This window comes from Salvelinus alpinus, chromosome 29, assembly GCF_045679555.1.
Source record: "Salvelinus alpinus chromosome 29, SLU_Salpinus.1, whole genome shotgun sequence".
In the NCBI taxonomy this organism is placed as follows: Eukaryota; Metazoa; Chordata; class Actinopteri; order Salmoniformes; family Salmonidae; genus Salvelinus; species Salvelinus alpinus.
Genome location: NC_092114.1, coordinates 19015660 through 19037370, shown reverse-complemented (window position 1 = coordinate 19037370; position 21711 = coordinate 19015660). Strand labels below are relative to the sequence as shown.

The window sequence follows — 21711 nt, the reverse complement described above, 5'->3', positions numbered from 1 at the left end:
AATATTTACAGTGCATTCGGAAAGTATTCAGACCCTTTGACTTTTTCCACATGTTGTTACATTACAGCCTTATTCTAAAATGGATTAAATAATCCCCCCCCCCTCATCAATCTACACACAATACCCCATAATGACAAAGCGAAAACAGGTTTTTAGAAATTTTAGCAAATTTTAGCAAATTTATCAAACATAAAAAACAAAAATTTATTATTTACATAAGCATTCAGACCATTTGCTAAGAAACTCAAAATTGAGCTCAGGTGCATCCTGTTTCCATTGACCATCCTTGAGATGTTTCTACAACTTGATTGAAGTCTGTCTATATAAGGTCCCACAGTTGACAGTGCATGTCAGAGCAAAAACCAAGCCATGAGGTCAAAGGAATTGTCCGTAGAGCTCCGAGACAGGATTGTATCAAAACACAGATCTGGGGAAGGGTACCAAAACATTTCTGCAGATTTGAAGGTCCCCGAGAACACAGTGGCCTCCATCATTCTTAAATGGAAGAAGTTTGGAACCAAGAAGACTCTTCCTAGAGCTGGCCACCCAGCCAAACTGAGCAATCGGGGGAGAAGGGCCTTGGTCAGGGAGGTGACCAAGAACCCGATGGTCACACTGACAGAGCTCCAGAGTTCCTCTGTGGAGGTGGGAGAACCTTCCAGAAGGACAACCATCTCTGCAGCACTCCACCAATCAGGCCTTTATGGTAGAACGGCCAGATGGAAGCCATTCCTCAGTAAACGGCACATGACAGCCCGGAGCATGCCAAAAGGCACCTAAAGGACTCTCACACCATGAGAAACTAGATTCACTGGTCTGATGAAACCAAGATTGAACTCTTTGGCCTGAATGCCAAGTGTCATGTCTAGAGGAAACCTGGCACCAAGTCCGTGATCAGCCCCGCGAGAGCCCAGACTTGAACACCGATCAAACATCTCTGGAGAGACCTGAAAATAGCTTTGCAGCTATCGAACCTGACAGAGCTTGAGAGGATCTGCAGAGAAGAATGGGAGAAACTCCCCAAATACAGGTGTGCCAAACTTGTACCGTCATACCCAAGAAGACTTGAGGCTGTAATCACTGTCAAAGATGCTTCAACAAAGTACGGAGTAAAGGGTCTGAATACTTAAGTAAATGTATATCTCTGTATATTTTTTTTCTTCAAAATGTTCTAAAAAATGTTTTTGCTTTGTCATTATGTGATAGTGTGTAGATTGATTTAATTTTTATTTAACCTTAAACTTGAAAACAACATGCATTTAGTTGCCTGTTTTAAGCACAAGTTTTAAATCAGCAAGGGATTCCGGCATAGCTCTAAAATCTGACTGTAGTTTTGACATGGGCTCATAAGGACTGCTTGTTAATAAATCACTTGCTAATAATAGTAGAACGGGTGCTATTGTAAGATCAAGAAACCAGATTTGACTAACAGTCCTATAATAACAGTCTTGTATAACCTCTTTTGATTGAAAGACAAAGTTGAAGATGGGTTAATAAGAGCATCAAATCAGTTCTACCTCGCCATTTGTGTTTTACAACATGAACACCAGTTATTTTCTGAAGTAAAAAAAAATATTAGGCTCCACCAAAATAAATGTCCCACATACAATTACAGGGATGGAAACATTTATCTTAAACCCCAAACCCTCCCTCACTCCTTCCCAGTTCTCTTCCCTCCTTGGAGAAGCTGGCAGGAGGTGTGTGTGTAAGGGCTGACAGAGGGGAGAAACACAGCCTAGTTTAAAGGGGAGAGAAACACAGCCTAGTTTAAAGTGGAGAAACACAGCCTAGTTTAAAGGGGAGAGAAACACAGCCTAGTTTAAAGGGGAGAGAAACACAGCCTAGTTTAAAGGGGAGAGGAACACAGCCTAGTTTAAAGGGGAGAGTAACACAGCCTAGTTTAAAGGGGAGAAACACAGCCTAGTTTAAAGGGGAGAAACACAACCTAGTTTAAAGGGGAGAGAAACAGCCTAGTTTAAAGGGGAGAAAAACAGCCTAGTTTAAAGGGGAGAGAAACACAGCCTAGTTTAAAGTGGAGAAACACAGCCTAGTTTAAAGTGGAGAGAAACAGCCTAGTTTAAAGGGGAGAGAAACAGCCTAGTTTAAAGGGGAGAGAAACAGCCTAGTTTAAAGGGGAGAGAAACAGCCTAGTTTAAATGGGAGAAACACAGCCTAGTTTAAAGTGGAGAAACACAGCCTAGTTTAAAGGGGAGAGAAACACAGCCTAGTTTAAAGGGGAGAGAAACAGCCTAGTTTAAAGGGGAGAAAAACAGCCTAGTTTAAAGGGGAGAAACACAACCTAGTTTAAAGGGGAGAAAAACAGCCTAGTTTAAAGGGGAGAGAAACAGCCTAGTTTAAAGGGGAGAAAAACAGCCTAGTTTAAAGGGAAGAATAATCAACTTTTTTTCCCTCCTCCTGCTAAATGAAGGGAGAGATATGTAATGATATGGAAGGCATGTGTTGTTAAGTGACGGCTGAGTTAGAGAGGACAGAACATCATAACTCCAAACATAACCTACAGCGTAAAACTGTCAAACACAATCACACTCTCCCTCCCTCCTTTTCTCTTTCCCTTTCTCCGTCCTTCTCTCTCTCCCGCTTCTTAATTTCCACATCCCTCCATCTCTCTCTCTCCCTCCCTACAGATCTCTCTCTCTCTCTCTCCGTCACACAACACCTAACCAGATTATTTAATTTCATATTGTCCTAAATATTCTAAATTAGTGTTGTGTTCAAACTCAGGTTAGGGGCCATTCACTCTAACCAGATCTCCATGGAGACAGCCTTAGCTGAGAGTTTCTGAAACAGACCATGATTTACTCAACAACGTGAGTCATCCTATGGAGCTAAACCACAGGCTAGTGTTACCTTGATGACAAAATCCACTTTTAATGCAATAACAATGTTTGGAGTGATAAGGATTGTTTGTTTGATGACAATGTTCTGTGCGAGGGTGCTAATGTTTTTAGTATGATGATAGTAATTGGTGTTATGATGATATTATGAATGAGGGAAATGCACGTAAGGCCTATTCAGAATGTGGATGACATTCTAGAACACCTTATAACGTATCTAACTCTTATCAAGGGAGAACATTCTTTATAACCAAGTGTCTCTTTTAATGACAAGGTAGGGTGGGCTGGTTTATATTTCAGTGTGTGCGTGCAAAATTGTGTGTGTGTGTGTGTTTGTGCGTATCTATGTACTTGCGCGTTAGTCTAATGGGGAGGTTTGAACACATAAATAATTTGTTAATTATATAGTGGATGGTCGTAGGTGACTGGAGTTTGGTTGGGAGTGTTCAGACTCAGGAGTGATGAGAATAATCACAGACCAAGCTTCCATCCATCACGGCGCAGAGGCGTGTGCACACGGTGCGATGGCACATTAATTACATGCTTACTAAACAGGTTTCTCCCAGCTAACGTCACAAACATGCCACAACTCCACTACCTCCTGAATCAGGGGCTTTTTCAGAAGCATAAAGTTGTGTGTGTGTGTGTGTGTGGTGTGCGTGTGTACGTGTGGTGTGTGTGTGTGTGTGTGTGTGTGTGTGCTTTACATCATAAGAGTTGATACAAGTGCTTAGGAGCTTCTAAAAACTAAAATCTCATTCCAATCTTATTGTGTTTGATACATGGGTAAGTGTGATAAGTGCATGACTATCAACATGCAGCATCACCTGGGCCTTGTGTTGCCAATCCTAATCCCTGTGTTCACAAACCTGGGTTTTAGAAGAAAGTGTCAATGACAGTATACAGCCAGTAGGGGGAGCCTGTACCTAACCTACATATTGCATGTCAGAGAGCCTCAAGGTCTGTGTGTGTGTGTGTGTGTGTGTGTGTGTGTGTGTGTGTGTGTGTGTGTGTGTGTGTGTGTGTGTGTGTGTGTGTGTGTGTGTGTGTGTGTGTGTCTCTCTCTGTGTGTGTGTGTGTCTCTGTGTATGCGTGTGTGTGTATGTCTCTATGTGTGTATCTGTGTGTGTGTGTGTGTATCAGTGTGTGTGTGTGTGTCTCTCTGTGTGTAGCAGTGTGTGTATCAGTGTGTGTATCAAGGGTAGTGTGAGTAAGTGCTGTGAAAAAGAAGCTGTGCTAGATGTATGTGTCTGGATCTCTCTCAGTAGTGCATACACACACGCACACACACACACACACACACACACACACACACACACACACACACACACACACACACACACACACACACACACACACACACAAAGAGAGAGAAAGACCCTCACATAGTGGTGTCACATGAGGCTTCACCATCACAGACTCCATTAGTGCAGATTAACCAATCTACATTTTCCAAATAAACCCACCATCTTTATTCATTTGTAATTGAGCTGGGTGGATTTGAAGTAACTTCTTAAAGGATGATAAAATGCTTTGTGTCTTTATGAGACATTACATTTCCTCGTTCACATTTCCTGTTAATTAAGTGTGAGATTTGATGGGCCCTGATGAAAGAGAGGAGAGTGGGAGGGGACAACAAGAAAGGGAGAGGTGGAAGAGAGAGATGGAAAGAGAGAGAAATAAATAAGGATATGTGTGTGTGAGAGACCGAACACAAAATACCCCCCAGCAAGACCTGTCTGTTCTCCCTGCCTCCCCCACCTCCCTCTGCACATTAAATAACCACACCACAGCTACTGGAAACATCTCTGTGGAAGGAAACAGGGAAGGAAAGAGGGAGAAGAGAATCCGGTTGATGAAAGAGGAGAAGACATATTTTAGTTGTTGGGTCATGAGGAAACATTAATACACTAACAAAACGGATCCCAACATTTTATTTTTTATATATTTTTCACAAAAAAACTTGCATTTTCAGGTTGCAAGAGTGCGGTTACCTTCTGACATTAACGTACCCTCAAACACACCTGTGAATGTTGGTGTGTCACTATGCTACATAGAACAAGTGGTCCCATTAACCTGGTTGTAGGAGCTGGAATGACAGGCAGCAAACTCAGTTTGCCTAGTAATGCCATGACTGCTACATCTAGCCAACTACCACATTAGCTGCAATTTATGTCATTCTAGTGCTTCCACTCTCGGGTGTTGGCTGATCATGCATCCACGATTAGCTAGCTAGTGGATATTGCCTGGCCTGTGCGCTAGCTAGCTACATTTCAGGCAGTTAGCTATCCTCCGGTTGTAAGTTACTAATAGTGCTGAGGGATTAGTGCTTCTTGAGGTCGGTTCGGTTATTAAAAAATAATCACGGTCTTCGATTTCTGTTTAAATTTTTTTAAACAAATTATTTTAGCGATTTTTTTAATAGAAATTCCAAAGCCAAAAATTATGAACATTCAATTGCCAAAACATTGAAACATTTCATTGTCTCTGTCAGGTCCACAGTGGGTAGACATCAATCGAAAATGAGGATAATAATATGAAATAATAAAATATTTCAGTTGTGTTTATTACTTAGTATTTATTTGATTACTTTATTATTTTTTATTTCTTAAAGTCATCATGTCTGCTCAGGCAGTAGCAGCCAGCCAGTCAGACAATGTTATCTCTGCTCCCCATACTGTACTGTCTTTAGTCATCCTATTTAGCTAGGCTAGTAGCTAGCTGTCGGCCAAAATCATTTTTACTAGTTCTTCAAGACTGCTTTTTACCAACTACTACAAATATCACCCGGGTAGATCTACCTCACGAACTGTCTCTATCCTCTCTCATGCGGTCTGTGTGTAGGCTATCCGTCTCAGTCAGAGCCTGGAAGAAAATCCGCAATGGATTATGGTCATTGTAGATAATTACCACATTTCTGCACTGAACTACGTTGAATATTTGTTTAATGAAAACTACAACGCCCTTCAGCCCAATGAATGATTTGAATTATCTCAAGAGAAATAGCATGTTGAGCTAACAAAACAAAAAAATGGAGGTAAGTGGAATTCAAGTAATTGAACCGACGTCGGTCAATCAGTCCTCTATTTGTATTTATTAGGGATCACCATTAGCTCTTCCTGGGGTCCAAACACATTAGGGCACTTACATATACAACAAAAGATAAAACAGTACATCATATAACATTATTACACCACTACATATATACACACAATACAAAATGTATAATACCATCATTCAACAATATTACAATATACGTGTGCGTGTCTGTACCTTTGTGTGTGTCTCTTCACAGTCTCCGCTGTTCCATAAGGTGTATTTTTACCTGTTTTTAAAATCTGATTCTACGGCTTGCATCAGTTACCTGATGTGGAATAGAGTTACATGTAGTCATGGCTCTATATAGTTTAATAACCCTCCCAAAATAGCTGAGTTGAACATATTTGTCTGAAAACAAACTAGCTATGCAGGCTGGCTCATCTTCCACTGTTTGCTGATCATGCATCCACGATTTGTTGGCTACTGCCTGCTCAGTGAGTGACCAGAATGCTAGCTAGCTAGATTTAACCCAGTTAGCAATCCCCCAAAATGCGGTAGTCACTGTCAGTTGATTAAACGGCTGTGAGTTGAGTCCAGCTAGTTAGCTAGCTAGTATTGCAAATTAGCTAGCATTTCATTAGCTAGCTCAACTGTTGTACTAGAAGATGTCTGAGATGACACAAATCCTGTATGTTACTGGGGTGTAGAAATGTTAGAGTCGTCTTTTAATTTTAAGATAACTATCATTAAACTGGGTGGTTACTACTGATCCGAGGCAAGAGAAATTGTCCGCCATGTTATTTTTTGGGGTCAGAGCTTGGAGTTGGGCATATTTGTATTTGATGCATCAAATTACAACTGGCCATAGACAAGGGAAGCAGGGGTGCTGATAAATGTAAATAAATAAAACATATTTTTACAATTATTATAAGAAAAAAACAAATCCACAAAATGTGTGGACTAGGCCTTTATTACTCATGTGTGAGCGGAGAAACACAGTCATCAGCAGAGTGAAGAAAGACACTCTTCAGAAGCCCCCCCCACCCCCACCAAATCATCTGGGGGGTGACACACCGTGTGATGTTACCTTAAAGATGCCCACCCAGTCTTTGGGGTTGGGGGTGATGTAGGAGGTGAGGGTGTAGCGACACTCCAGTGCCTCCTGGGGCAGGAAGCTCTTCCTAACGTTCTGGAAGATAACATGAGCAAAGTTTGATGTTTCCATGACACCAATGCCACTGGTGGGCGAAGAGCCCACCACCTGGAACGAGGACATCATATCCTGCTTGTCACTTCATTTGTCTGACCTGCTGGGGGAAATAAGGAAGCGAGAGAATATGGAGAGAGAAAATAGTGAAGGGATATGAAAACAAGCCTGGCCAGGCATGCATATTTTCTCCTCTCTCACTCACACACCTCAAATTTAACCTAGCAAATGTACATTTGACCCATTTACAATAACATTTGAACTGATCGAGTCCCACTGTTAGGTTGTTTGATCTACATGTAGGCTTTAGTGAACTGAAATGTAACATGGAATAATTCCAAGCCTGCCTACGAATGTTGAAATGACGATATGATGGCAAACGTCAGACTGCATAAGATCCCGTTAACTGTAAAACACACTGTTATAGTAAAGCAGCAAAGAGCTGAAGCGCGTGTGCGCCAAAACAAGGACGACCTAATTTAGCTAGCAACACAGCCAGCACAGGTGGCATTTTCACACGCACGAAGAGAGGCTAGCTATAAGAGGCTGTATCTGACAAAAACACATTTAGGATGATTAGCTACCTAGATAAACTGTTCGCATAGATAACGATTCCTTAAAGTAACTTTCATTGTCATTGACAACTGAATTGATTAAGTATCTAGCTGCGCATTAACCTTCAATGGCCTTTTAGCTACCGAAACTGATCTGACCACAACAAGGTAGCTAGCAACAATCTCAGGGTTATCTGTCTTGATAGGCCAAACCCCCTAGCAATACGACAATCACAGCTATTGTTTCCGTTTAAATCGATTCATTACCTGTCTTACATATGAATCCAAACAAGGTAAAATGATGTTTTGAAAGACAACATATGACAGTCCAAAAGCCGTTGTTGTCACAGCTTCAGGCCCCGTTGTCAACCACTGAGCTTTGGTTGTCACTGATGGTGTCACTTCCGGGATGGGATGGTGGTGCTGAGGAAAAAGATTCCAGTTGCACCATGCGAAAATGTCAATGATTTGATGCCTCGAAATAATCTATTTAAAATGCTTATAATGAATGACTATAAGTAGCTATCTCTGACTAATGTAAGATTATTTGCACAGTTGCTGTAATTGCACTGGGAAATAAATAGCCTAGTGCGGCACTCACACTCACATACACACACACCCTGTACACACTGGGGTGAGGTAGCCCAGGGGTTAGAGCGTTGGACTTGTAACCGAAAAGTTGCAAGATCAAATCTCCGAGTTGATAGGGTAAAAATATGTCATTCTTCCCCTGATCAATGGAGTTAATCTACTGTTCTTAGGCCCTCCTTGGAAATAAGAATGTGTTCTTAACTGACTTACCTAGTTAAATAAAGATACAATTTTTTTTTACACAAAGTGACGCTAGAGTCTGCATGCGATTTGATAGAGATAGGGGCACAAATTCACCAAAAAGACACACAGAGGACAAGAGAATGAACCAAAATTTACACCATTAAACACAAAGTACATCTTAAAACTTCAATAAATAAAAATACTCTACTACGCATGCACATTAGTTTGGGTAATAATACTCTGATAATACTCTGACTGGTGGAAATATTTTTTTTTATAACATTTTGTTGAAAACGATGTTTGATTGAACACGATCAAGGTTCCCCATAACCGTAAATATAATGTTTAAAAATGATAATGACCACAAACGATTTGCGTTTGAATAGTTTTAATGGTAATAGCACATTCACTAATATTGCATCGAATAAAAAGGCCGCACTCGAAAGATTTATTTCAGCGTCTGAGACCAATTTACTAATGTACCCCAAAAACACAGTACTGTACTGAAAAGAGACGTAAGACATGAACACACAGGATGTCCCACCTTTTAAGATTTCTATTGGTTGTTGCGTTCGGCTGAGACCACTGAGTGGTCCAAATAGCACTCAATGATAACTAACTCCCCTTTACTTCCTGTCTGTCAGCTGTCACTGTAAACGCCGAGGTCAAGGGGAACGAAGAATGGCTGCGTTGTTCAGAGGGTCTCGGAATTTGTTGCAAAGGTGCAATAAACAACATGTCGATCTGGTTCTGGGTAACGTATTTACCAGTTTTAAAATTTCCACCGTATTTTTCGTGGTGTGCATGTGCATAATAGCACAACATGCAACCGAAAAACACACTTCCTAGCTAGGAATTTGTGGTGTGTTAGTGGCGGTTTTTGTGGATAACTTTGATATCTTCTGAACAGTTGGTTGGTTACCTGCTGTGTTTTTGTGTTTTGCGTTAGCTAAATACAATGGCCTCCCATGTTGACGTTAATGAAATACGACCATGAACTGATTGCCAGTGATAGCTTGAAACAATGGACATGGCTATGCCCTCATCTATCTCACAAATCCCTATAAGTAGTTAGTCAATTCTGCAGACTCATGTTTCCTTGACTCTACATGTGACCAACTGAGTAGAACACGACGTTCTTCGTGGCTATAGTGCCTACATACTAGCCCGAGCCTGGTGATTTGAATTTAGCCATAAGGCTCCCTCCCAGCTCTTCCTACACTATCATACCTATGTGTCAATTCATTTAACACAACTACATCAGTTCATATCGTCGCTTCACACTGATGTTGAACTCCAAATGGCCCTCCATCTGTGGTGCCACATTTATCCAATAAACCCTATTCCATAACTTTATCAAGCCAATTAAGCAGTATTGACATAAAGTGTAACGCCGTTAACCTAAATTCTGTTTTAATCAAAATAATCATTATTGCGAGTTGTGACATAATAAAGGAATTTGAATATGAAGCAAGAGAAGGTAATTTGTCCTTACTAAACTCGCCAGATAATTTTCCAGCAATGGATGGTGATTTAGCAAGTTTTGACTGCAATGTTTAAGCAATAAGTCATGAGGGGGTGTGGTATATGGCCAATATACCATGGCTAAGGGCTGTTCTTACGCATGACGCGACATGGAGTGCCTGGCTACAGCCAGCTGTTAGCCGTGGTATATTGGCCATATACCACAAACCCCCACAGTGCCTTATTGCTATTATAAACTGGTTACCAGCTTAATTGGAACAGTAAAAAGTTTTTTTTATTTTTGTCATACCTGTGGTATACGGTCTGATATACAACGACTTTCAGCCAATCGGCATTCAGGGCTACCCATTTGCGATATTGACTTGTCATTTCAATAGGCACAGGCTACAGACTAAAATCTGGCTTTATGATTGTAATTCAACTTTTCCATGGTTTGCTTAGCTACATAGATGCAGGTAGCCTATTGCTCCTGATAGGCCTACATCTCATTTCAGATAGACTACAGTAAGGTGTAAGCTGTATGATTTAGTAGCTTGCTTAGTTCAAATTGACAGACAAATATATTCAACATGAATAGCGAGGCGACTTCGAGGTAACAAGTGCTTGTTGCCCGTTGGGCTACTGAGGATGGGGTCGTAATTTCAATCACTGAATTTAACATGAGTAATGTGCATATGAACTGAATATGCTTGTCAACAACAGCCAGGTTTTTTTTTTAACCTATATCCTAATCTGACTGACTGTTACTGTCAATTTAATGCGTTCTAACAACTGATAGGCAATTGTGATAGAGCTTTGATAACTTCCAATTAACTAAATGTGACCATTAATAATTGCATAATAACAATAATATGAAGTTATAGGCTATTTATTAAATCTGTTTGCCAGCTCCAGGTAGGCTACACAAGTGGCACAAATTGATTTGCAATGACTCCAGTGATATCATAATTTTAACGTATTTATTGTATCAAATGGTAATGTAGGCTAAAGAGATTTGATGGCCAGTCGATGCAAATGTCTCATTCTCATTCTCATTCTCCACAGTTAATGTCAGTTTCATTGAGAACTTTTCCCCATAACAGAAGCACACAAGTGAGTTTCATACTTTCCATTTAACATTTCCATATGCACAGCCCTCAAGAACTGAGCATGCGGAAAACACTTCGCTTGAAACGGTTTTCCATAGGCAAAGTTGACATTAGAATGTTTAAATCGCCTTGGAGTGAATTTATCTAATGCGCTGTAGTGCGGCCAAAGTTGTTTTCCAGAGCCGTTATTTCTTGATGCGCATCAGTTCTAGCGTGTTAATATGTTTTATCACTCAGCAACAGCCTGCCTCACTGCTTGAAAGTCAGCAGCAGCAGGTCACAGTGAAATATATGTATATGTACAGTGGGGCAAAAAAGTATTTAGTCAGCCACCAATTGTGCAAGTTCTCCCACTTAAAAAGATGAAAGAGGCCTGTAATTTTCTTCATAGGTACACTTCAACTATGACAGACAAAATGAGGAGAAAAAATCCAGAAAATCACATTGTAGGATTTTTAATGAATTTATTTGCAAATTATGGTAGAAAATAAGTATTTGGTCAATAACAAAAGTTTATTTCAATACTTTTGTTATATACCCTTTGTTGGTAATGACAGAGGTCAAACGTTTTCTGTAAGTCTTCACAAGGTTTTCACACACTGTTGCTGGTATTTTGGCCCATTCCTCCATGCAGATCTCCTCTAGAGCAGTGATGTTTTGGGGCTGTTGCTGGGCAACACGGACTTTCAACTCCCTCCAAAGATTTTCTATGGGGTTGAGATCTGGAGACTGGCTAGGCCACTCCAGGACCTTGAAATGCTTCTTATGAAGCCACTCCTTCGTTGCCCAGGCGGTGTGTTTGGGATCATTGTCGTGCTGAAATGCTGGATCATTAGCTTATACACTAACTGTCACACATCTAGATGGCCGGGCGGGGTGGGTGTGGAGCCAGAGACCGCAGTGGGATCGAACTGTAGAACCCAGTTCCTACATTTAATTATAAAAATTTATTTTATCAAACACAACTATGCTATGTTTTATCTCTGGGCCCCTCAGCATGACCAATCAGAGCAAGATTACTGAATATAAGTACATTATTTACCTTCAGAGGTGAATGTATCAAACCAGTTGCTGTGATAAAAGTTTTTTGTTGTGCACTCTCCTCAAACAATAGCAGGGTATTTTTTCACTGTAATAGCTACTGTTAATTGGACTCTGCAGTTAGATTAACAATAATTTAAGCTTTCTGCCCATATAAGACATGTCTATGTCCCGGAAAGTTGGCTGTTGTATACAACGTCATTCTAGTCACTTTAGCGCACGTTAGCAACAACCGTCCCGGTTTAGGGACACCAATCCCGTAGAGGATATTGCAGCTTTAAGAGAAATGCCATGGCGTGCAACTTCAAAGTAGCCCAAAAACCTGCAACCAATACATTTTCACCCACGACATCGTTTTCAAAATAGGCAAATTTCGTCGGAAAATGGCAACTCTGACTTCAGCTACTCATCAGATATTGCATAACAAATTCTGGTCTCTGAATAGGACATTTCTTCAGCCAGCTAACCAATTTTTGGCAGAGTGGATGATTAGGGGGCCGGAACATAATTATAATTTGTACACTGCAAATTGACCATAACTAAGCCCAAAAATAAATTGTATTTGAAAAGGACAAGGCTACCTTGATTACATTGAGTCACGATCATTTCTGTTTTTATTTTGTGGGAATACTTGGTGAGCAGATTTCCTAAATGAAACACATTTTTTGCGGAATTGATATATATATATATATATACACAGTGGGGAGAACAAGTTTTTGAAACACTGCCGATTTTGCAGGTTTTCCTACAGTGAGGGAAAAAAGTATTTGATCCCCTGCTGATTTTGTACGTTTGCCCACTGACAAAGAAATGATCAGTCTATAATTTTAATGGTAGGTTTATTTGAACAGTGAGAGACAGAATAACAACAAAAATATCCAGAAAAACGCATGTCAAAAATGTTATAAATTGATTTGCATTTTAATGAGGGAAATAAGTATTTGACCCCCTCTCAATCAGAAAGATTTCTGGCTCCCAGGTGTCTTTCATACAGGTAACGAGCTGAGATTAGGAGCACACTCTTAAAGGGAGTGCTCCTAATCTCAGTTTCTTACCTGTATAAAAGACACCTGTCCACAGAAGCAATCAATCAATCAGATTCCAAACTCTCCACCATGGCCAAGACCAAAGAGCTCTCCAAGGATGTCAGGGACAAGATTGTAGATCTACACAAGGCTGGAATGGGCTACAAGACCATTGCCAAGCAGCTTGGTGAGAAGGTGACAACAGTTGGTGCGATTATTCGCAAATGGAAGAAACACAAAACAACTGTCAAACTCCCTTGGCCTAGGGCTCCATGCAAGATCTCACCTCGTGGAGTTGCAATGATCATGAGAATGGTGAGGAATCTGCCCAGAACTAAACAGGAGGATCTTGTCAATGATCTCAAGGCAGCTGGGACCATAGTCACCAAGAAAACAATTGGTAACACACTACGCCGTGAAGGACTGAAATCCTGCAGCGCCCGCAAGGTCCCCCTGCTCAAGAAAGCTCATATACATACCCGTCTGAAGTTTGCCAATGAACATCTGAATGATTCAGAGGACAACTGGGTGAACGTGTTGTGGTCAGACGAGACCAAAGTGGAGTTCTTTGGCATCAACTCAACTTGCCGTGTTTGGAGGAGGAGGAATGCTGCCTATGACCCCAAGAAACCATCCCCACCGTCAAACATGGAGGTGGAAACATTATGCTTTGGGGGTGTTTTTCTGCTAAGGGGACAGGACAACTTCACCGCATCAAAGGGACGATGGACGGGGCCATGTACCGTCAAATCTTGGGTGAAAACCTCCTTCCCTCAGCCAGGGCATTGAAAATGGGTCGTGGATGGGTATTCCAGCATGACAATGACCCAAAACACACGGCCAAGGCAACAAAGGAGTGGCTCAAGAAAAAGCACATTAAGGTCCTGGAGTGGCCTAGCCAGTCTCCAGACCTTAATCCCATAGAAAATCTGTGGAGGGAGCTGAAGGTTCGAGTTGCCAAACGTCAGCCTCGAAATCTTAATGACTTGAAGAAGATCTGCAAAGAGGAGTGGGACAAAATCCCTCCTGAGATGTGTGCAAACCTGGTGGCCAACTACAAGAAACATCTGACCTCTGTGATTGCCAACAAGGGTTTTGCCACCAAGTACTAAGTCATGTTTTGCAGAGGGGTCAAATACTTATTTCCCTCATTAAAATGCAAATCAATTTATAACATTTTTGACATGCGTTTTTCTGGATTTTTTTGTTGATATTCTGTCTCTCACTGTTCAAATAAACATACCATTAATATTACAGACTGATCATTTCATTGACAGTGGGCAAACGAACAAAATCAGCAGGGGATCAAATACTTTTTTCCCTCACTGTACTTACAAAGCATGTTTTCTGTAGTTCTTGACCAGGTTTGCACACACTGCAGCAGAGATTTTGGCCTGACAAAAGTATTTGATTACCTACCAACCAGTAAGATTTCCGGCTCTCACACATCTGTTAGTTTTTCTTTAAGAAGCCCTCCTGTTCTCCACTCATTACCTGTATTAACTGCACCTGTTTGAACTCGTTACCTGTATAAAAGACACCTGTCCACACACTCAATTAAAACAGACTCCAACCTCTCCACAATGGCCAAGACCAGAGAGCTGTGTAAGGACATCAGGGATAAAATTGTAGACCTGCACAAGGCTGGGATGGGCTATAGGACAATAGGCAAGCAGCTTGGTGAGAAGGCAACAACTGTTGGCGCAATTATTAGAAAATGGAAGAAGTTCAAGATGACGGTCAATCACCCTCGGTCTGGGGCTCCATGCAAGATCTTATCTCGTGGGGCATCAATGATCATGAGGAAGGTGAGGGGTCAGCCCAGAACTACACGGCAGGACCTGGTCAATGACCTGAAGAGAGCCGGGACCACAGTCTCAAAGAAAATCATTAGTAACATACTACGCCGTCATGGATTAAAATCCTGCAGCGCACGCAAGGTCCCCCTGCTCAATCCAGCGCATGTCCAGGCCCATCTGAAGTTTGCCAATGACCATCTGGATGATCCAGAGGAGGAATGGGAGAAGGTCATGTGGTCTGATGAGACAAAAATAGAGCTTTTTGGTCTAAACTCCACTCGCCGTGTTTGGAGGAAGAAGGATGAGTACAACCCCAAGAACACCATCCCAACCGTGAAGCATGGAGGTGGAAACATCATTCTTTGGGGATGCTTTTCTGCAAAGGGGACAGGACGACTGCACCATATTGAGGGGAGGATGGATGGGGCCATGTATCGCGAGATCTTGGCCAACAACCACCTTCCCTCAGTAAGAGCATTGAAGATGGGTCGTGGCTGGGTCTTCCAGCATGACAATGACCCGAAACACACAGCCAGGGCAACTAAGGAGTGGCTCCGTAAGAAGCATCTCAAGGTCCTGGAGTGGCCTAGCCAGTCTCCAGACCTGAACCCAATAGAACATCTTTGGAGGGAGCTGAAAGTCCGTATTGCCCAGCGACAGCCCCGAAACCTGAAGGATCTGGAGAAGGTCTGTATGGAGGAGTGGGCCAAAATCCCTGCTGCAGTGTGTGCAAACCTGGTCAAGAACTACAGGAAACGTATGATCTCTGTAATTGCAAATAAAGGTTTCTGTACCAAATATGAAGTTCTGCTTTTCTGATGTATCAAATACTTATGTCATGCAATAAAATGCAAATTAATTACTTAAAAATCATACAATGTGATTTTCTGGATTTTTGTTTTAGATTCCGTCTCTCACAGTTGAAGTGTACCTATGATAAAAAATTACAGACCTCTACATGCTTTGTAAGTAGGAAAACCTGCAAAATTGTCAGTGTATCAAATACTTGTTCTCCCCACTGTATATAATTTATTTATTTTTATAAACTTTGGCTGGCCCAAAAAAATCCCATGCTGGCTGGTTTTAGCCCGCGGGCTACAGCAAGGAGTCAAATCTATGGGAAACACGGGGGTGTGGAACTAATGTTACACAACAACAAAAAACTACGATAGACAGTTTACTTAAAGGAAACATTCACCAATTTTAAATGTTATGTTGTTTTTGTGCATCTCTAAGTCGTTGTTCTATCGATTCCTGCGGTCATTTCATGTTTTCATGTGTATCTGAGCTATTCGAAGTTCAAGCTGCAGAAATACAGCCTGTATGATGTGATGCAAAACTCGTCATACCAGCTGTATTTCTGTCCAACGTGAATACCAAGAACTCAGATGAACATGAAATGACCCCGGTAATCGATAGAACATCATTAGAGATGCACAAAAACGATATAACATTAAAAAAGGGTGAATCCTCCATTTTAAGTAGGAATGTATTAACTTAACCATAGTTTACTTTATGTCTCTACAATTTTCTGTACTATGCCAATGTATTGACTGTGTTCCCTGTGTGTGCTCTCCAGTGTCTAGTAGGTTGATGGCCTCTAAGACTCCAGTGGGGTTCATTGGGCTGGGGAACATGGGCAGTCCCATGGCCAAGAACCTGCTGAAGCACGGATACCCTGTCATTGCCACCGACGTCTTCCCTGAGTCCTGCAAGGAGCTACAAGACGAGGGGGCACAGGTAACACCTAGCTAGTACCTACTTACGTCACCTAACCTGCTTACTGTGTTTCTCTACATTACCACTGAATTGTTGCAGTGATCATAGCACTAGACAAGACGCACCATAATGAATGTTGACCATGCACAGTAGATCACCTGCTGGAGGGCTACATGTTGAAACGCCCAGAAATGTATAAAAAATAGGACGCCCACCCGCAGCTGTTAGCTGTTTGTCGGCCTTGTGTGTTTTCTCTGACTTACTGTATTGCTCTCCATTACCCCTGAATCACAGCAGTAGGTCAACAGGGAGACGAGCATAGGCCACATTACTGCTACGTGTACCCTACATGTTAGCTGTGTATCTGCTGAGTCTGGAGGGGATGGTAGAAGTACATCTGCTGGTGTGGGTTTCTCAGGCTGCGTCCCAACACTTCCAATCATTGATTTAACAATGGTGGAAACTCCCTTCAGCCAATGCTTAAACCAATCCAACACTTTTAAATGCATGACGGGACTGTGTAAGTGCACACTTCAGGAATATGGAGAATAGGGATGAAACGTCATTGTATCTCTGTTAGTGTTTTCTTTTTATTTCTCACTCCTTCTTTCCCATCCCTTTCCTCCCTGTCCAGATCCTGGACTCTCCAGCGGAGGTTGCAGATAAAGCAGATAGGATCATCACCATGCTCCCCTCCAGTCCCAACGTCATAGAGGTCTACACTGGACCCAACGGCATCCTCAAGTAAGAAGCTCCCCCTCTCTGGTCCTCCTCACCAGAACTATAGATGTAGAAACTGGCCTGTCCCCTTATACCTGGCCTGTCCCCTTATACCTGGCCTGTCCCCTTATACCTGGCCTGTCCCCCTATAACTGGCCTGTCCCCCTATAACTGGCCTGTCCCCCTATTGGAAGGAAGCAGATAGTTTTAAACTCCATTGGAAGGCACGGTAGAGCCTAGCTGCTCATTCAGAGCTGCTTACAGTGAAGACGTGGGGGGGGATGTCACCAATTGTACAGGCTTTTGTTCTAGCCCTGCACCTGATTAAACTGATCATGGTCTCCGAACTAAGTTAAGTCAGGTGTGCCTGTGCTGGCCCTGAAACAGAGCCTGGTACTGTGGGTCTGTGCTCTGAGATCATGTGATATGGTCATGTGACTGTGTTTTTCCTCGTCTTTTTCTTCTGGTCCGTTTTCTGGGATCCTGGAGACGTCCCTACCCCGGTGAAGTCAAAATGTTAAAATGGTTAGGGTAACGGTTAGGGTTTAGAGTAGGGCCGTCCCAAGGATCTCAGATGTCAATAATCCTGTTCTTCTTTCTCAGGAAAGTGAAGAAGGGAACGCTGCTCATCGATTCCTCTACCATCGACCCCTCCGTCTCCAAGGAAATGGCCCTCGCCGCCGAGAAGATGGGCGCCGTGTTCATGGACGCTCCCGTGTCAGGAGGTAAGGGACGGGTTTGGGATGTCAACATTCTGTTCCTATGGCGATCACGTACTGTGTCAGTCTACTAGTCATATCCAAAGAAAGGTTTTACTTCTCCTGTTTCTGGCCTACTGGTGGTTCAGTCTCTGGATAGACATGATACACACACACACCTCTCTCTCTAGTCTTCATTTCACCTTGGACACAAACACATCAACTGTAGAGCTTTTGCAGCAATGCTAAACATGTCATGTACTCCTATGTGTATCTATAGATATAGAGCTTGTATTTATAGACTCTGGTGCTATACACCGGCGACAGATCAACAGCTGGTGGAAATTTATCCTGTTAAATGGCAACATATTTAAGGCTAGAAGGAAACATTGTCAGATCAGAATCCTAGGAATGAAACGTGCAAATGGGCCGAAACTGGGAAAAACTACCTGAACTTGTCCAATAAGAAACGCTCGTTTTTTTTTCCTTTGCAAAACTTTTCTCTACGGTGTGCAATAATGAATACGACTCTTACCTGAGCAGGTACAATACAGTGTTGGTAGTTCAATTCAGATTTGTGTTCAACGCTGTACTTCCTCCCCCCATTCTAGCCAGACAGTGACCACCCTTTGTAGTCAGTGTAGAGTGGGTTTTATTGTTGCCTTTGACTGGGTCTTAAAGGCAAGGTTAAGGTTTTAAGTCGTCAATCTGATGGCTCCTTGACAGTGCACAGGACAGCGTTCTCCTTAATGGCTTGAGGCGCAATGGAGAGTACCGTGTCAGTGTTTTTGATGTTGATGGAGCCGTAATGGAGAGTACCGTGTCAGTGTTTTTGATGTTGATGGAGCCGTAATGGAGAGTACCGTGTCAGTGTTTTTGATGTTGATGGAGCCGTAATGGAGAGTACCGTGTCAGTGTTTTTGATGTTGATGGAGCCGTAATGGAGAGTACCGTGTCAGTGTTTTTGATGTTGATGGAGCCGTAATGGAGAGTACCGTGTCAGTGTTTTTGATGTTGATGGAGCCGTAATGGAGAGTACCGTGTCAGTGTTTTTGATGTTGATGGAGCCGTAATGGAGAGTACCGTGTCAGTGTTTTTGATGTTGATGGAGCCGTAATGGAGAGTACCGTGTCAGTGTTTTTGATGTTGATGGAGCCGTAATGGAGAGTACCGTGTCAGTGTTTTTGATGTTGATGGAGCCGTAATGGAGAGTACCGTGTCAGTGTTTTTGATGTTGATGGAGCCATAATGGCGGGTATCTCTTGTCAGTGCCTTTCATGTAGATCAAGACCAGAGAAACTGGCCCCACAGGGAGTGAGAGGAGAGACGAGTAGCTGTAAAACTCCCTCTCACCTCGGCCACACCAACCGGGGGGCACACACATGTACAAATACGACTGATTCACATTTCTGCAGATTCACTTTTTGACGATCCCCAACAGCCTACACTGTGGTCGTATGCTTCTCTGGCAACACTCATTTTCTCACACATATTCCTCACACAAAACACTCCCTCCCTCTCTCACACACACGCTCTGTGTGTTTACATGCTGGCGTCTGCAGTGTAGACAGGCTGTAGTTAGTGAGTGCAGACCTGTGAAGACCCTTCCTCTCTGGGCTCTTAACTAAGCCTGTTTTACAGACGCACAGCCACGCACAGCCACAATGTTTACACACTTCCTCTCTGGGCTCTTAACTAAGCCTGTTTTACACACACAGTCACACACACACACACACACACACACACACACACACACACACACACACACACACACACACACACACACACACAAGCACAGTTTACTCACTTCTTTTCTGGGCTCTTAGCAAAGCCTGGTTTACTGCTCTGGAATGGCCAATGATTTACATGCTACCTCTGGCCTGAGCCCCACAGACGCCTGACAGCACGAACACACTTCCAAGTTCAGACACAAACACACACGCACTTGACTGTCCACTATCTAAATCTCATATACAGATCCTAACAGAACTGCCCTCTAACCCCCTTGTCGAGGATGAAAGTAGCCCATTGGTGATAAGCTGAACTTGGGGAAGAGAAGACTGAGGGAGAGATCAGGAGGTGGAGTGTAAACTACAGACGTCCCTGTGTGTGTTGTGTTGAGGGCTTCTCTGACCGATAGTGGGGGAGGGGATTTGACATGCTGCGTTTGTCCAGGAGGTGGCACTCTACCCCAATAGGGAGCCATATGTATGCATGTGGAGCAGGGTGTCAAACTCATTCCATGGAAGGCAGGTTTTTTTTTTTTTTTTTTTCAATTAAGACCTAGACAACCAGGTGAGGGGAGTTATTTACTAGTTAGTGACCTTAATTCATCAATCAAGTACAAGGTGTATGTAGTATGTCTGTGTTTGTTAGAGACAGTCCCTTCTGTTTCTTGTGATCTCTTGATATCAGATCCAGATCTAACGACAGTAACACACACAAACTTTAGGCAGTTTGACTGGTGGTCCCAGCAGAATCTTCTTCATTATGAAGTCGCCAATGCACGTACGCACGCACGCACGCACACACGCGTGCGCATTGACCCCTAACACACTTATTTTTGTTTGAGTTCATGCTTATGATATATAATATGTTAGCTACGCTATTTAAAGCACTGAAACACACACACAGATTCATGGAAAGATCATAAACATTTTCAGTCACTTCAGACACTCAAGCATCCTCACAGACAGACTTCCTGTGCTTTTGGGGTTTTATTGTTTTTTAAATTTAGATATTCTTTTTATTCAAAATTAATCCTGTGGTGAATGAGGTAGTGTGTTTTTAAATGTGTGTGTGTGTGTGTGTTTGGTTCCCACCTCGGGTGCGTCAATAGGGGTTTGGCAGTTTTTCCTGGGGTCTGAGACGAGGAGTAATAAACTTGTTAAAAAACGACAATCAAAAAAACATCTCTTTCTTTCCTTTCCCTCTCTCTGCCGGTCTTGCTCTTACTGACCAGTTGTCTGGCCTAGCCCTGCCTACTATGTCCTGGCATAGATACTCTTTCACCCACACACACATACTGCACATAGTCACTTACTGTACACACAAACAAGCACACTCTAAAATACACAATTTCACCACTGTCTGGTGTTGTTAAGTGTCCGCATTCAAACTAGACCCACAACAAAACAGGCTCTGACGTCACGAGCCCGGGCTGTTGGCAAGGCGATGGCAGAAATAGGAGCAGCAGCGGGGTCGTTAGCGGTAATTACCCAGCATGCCTGCGTCTGCGTCTTGTATTCCGGCAGTGGGCCGCCACATCGCTAACGGACGGCGACTTTAAAAGTCTTTAAAAGCCATTCATTGTTTTCCCAACGCTGAGAACAAGTAACGCTGAGAACAAGTGTGTGTGTGTGTGTGTGTGTGTGTGTGTGTAAGGGACTTCACTGCATTAACTTTGGTGTGACCGTGGGAGCTTAATGTGTTTGTATACAGTTTGTCTCAGACTGCACACGTTTGCTGTGTTTCAACAGGTTAAATACTCATTTTCAGCAGGCTACTTTTTGCACTTCAAATTAACTAGGCTACTTTTCATTTAAAAGTTTAAATTCTCTAGTTCATCGAGCCCTCTCCCGCTAGAATTAGACTCTGCCGAGTCCCCAGCAACCGATGTTCCAGTTTTCAGGGGAAATGGAAATAGAGCCTGTGACTTGACTTCCGCTTTGGACATTAACATGGTGACACTCCCATCTTAACTCATC

General features: G+C 42.5%; 2 protein-coding genes across 6 annotated transcripts in view; one reads left to right on the top strand and one right to left on the bottom strand.

Annotated features, from left to right (window-relative positions):
* The window catches only part of LOC139559220 (tax1-binding protein 1 homolog A-like), a 51373-nt gene extending 43315 nt beyond the window's left edge, over positions 1-8058 (bottom strand). For 2 of the 5 annotated variants that reach the window (XM_071375009.1, XM_071375014.1), the window contains exons 1-2: positions 7923-8058; positions 6982-7201 (exon numbers count right to left, since the gene is read on the bottom strand). In XM_071375009.1, the coding sequence (XP_071231110.1) occupies positions 6982-7173 (192 nt within the window). In that variant the 5' untranslated portion in view covers positions 7174-7201; positions 7923-8058. Of the gene's footprint in view, positions 1-6981; positions 7205-7922 lie in introns of all 5 variants that reach the window. The other 3 variants (XM_071375010.1, XM_071375012.1, XM_071375013.1) reach the window with 3 other exon arrangements.
* A 1000-nt stretch (positions 8059-9058) lies between these two features.
* The window catches only part of hibadha (3-hydroxyisobutyrate dehydrogenase a), a 48086-nt gene continuing 35433 nt past the window's right edge, over positions 9059-21711 (top strand). The window contains exons 1-4 of the mRNA XM_071375008.1: positions 9059-9183; positions 16447-16607; positions 17221-17330; positions 17910-18031. Coding sequence (XP_071231109.1) covers positions 9111-9183; positions 16447-16607; positions 17221-17330; positions 17910-18031 — 466 coding nt within the window. The 5' untranslated portion in view covers positions 9059-9110. The remainder of the gene's footprint in view (positions 9184-16446; positions 16608-17220; positions 17331-17909; positions 18032-21711) is intronic.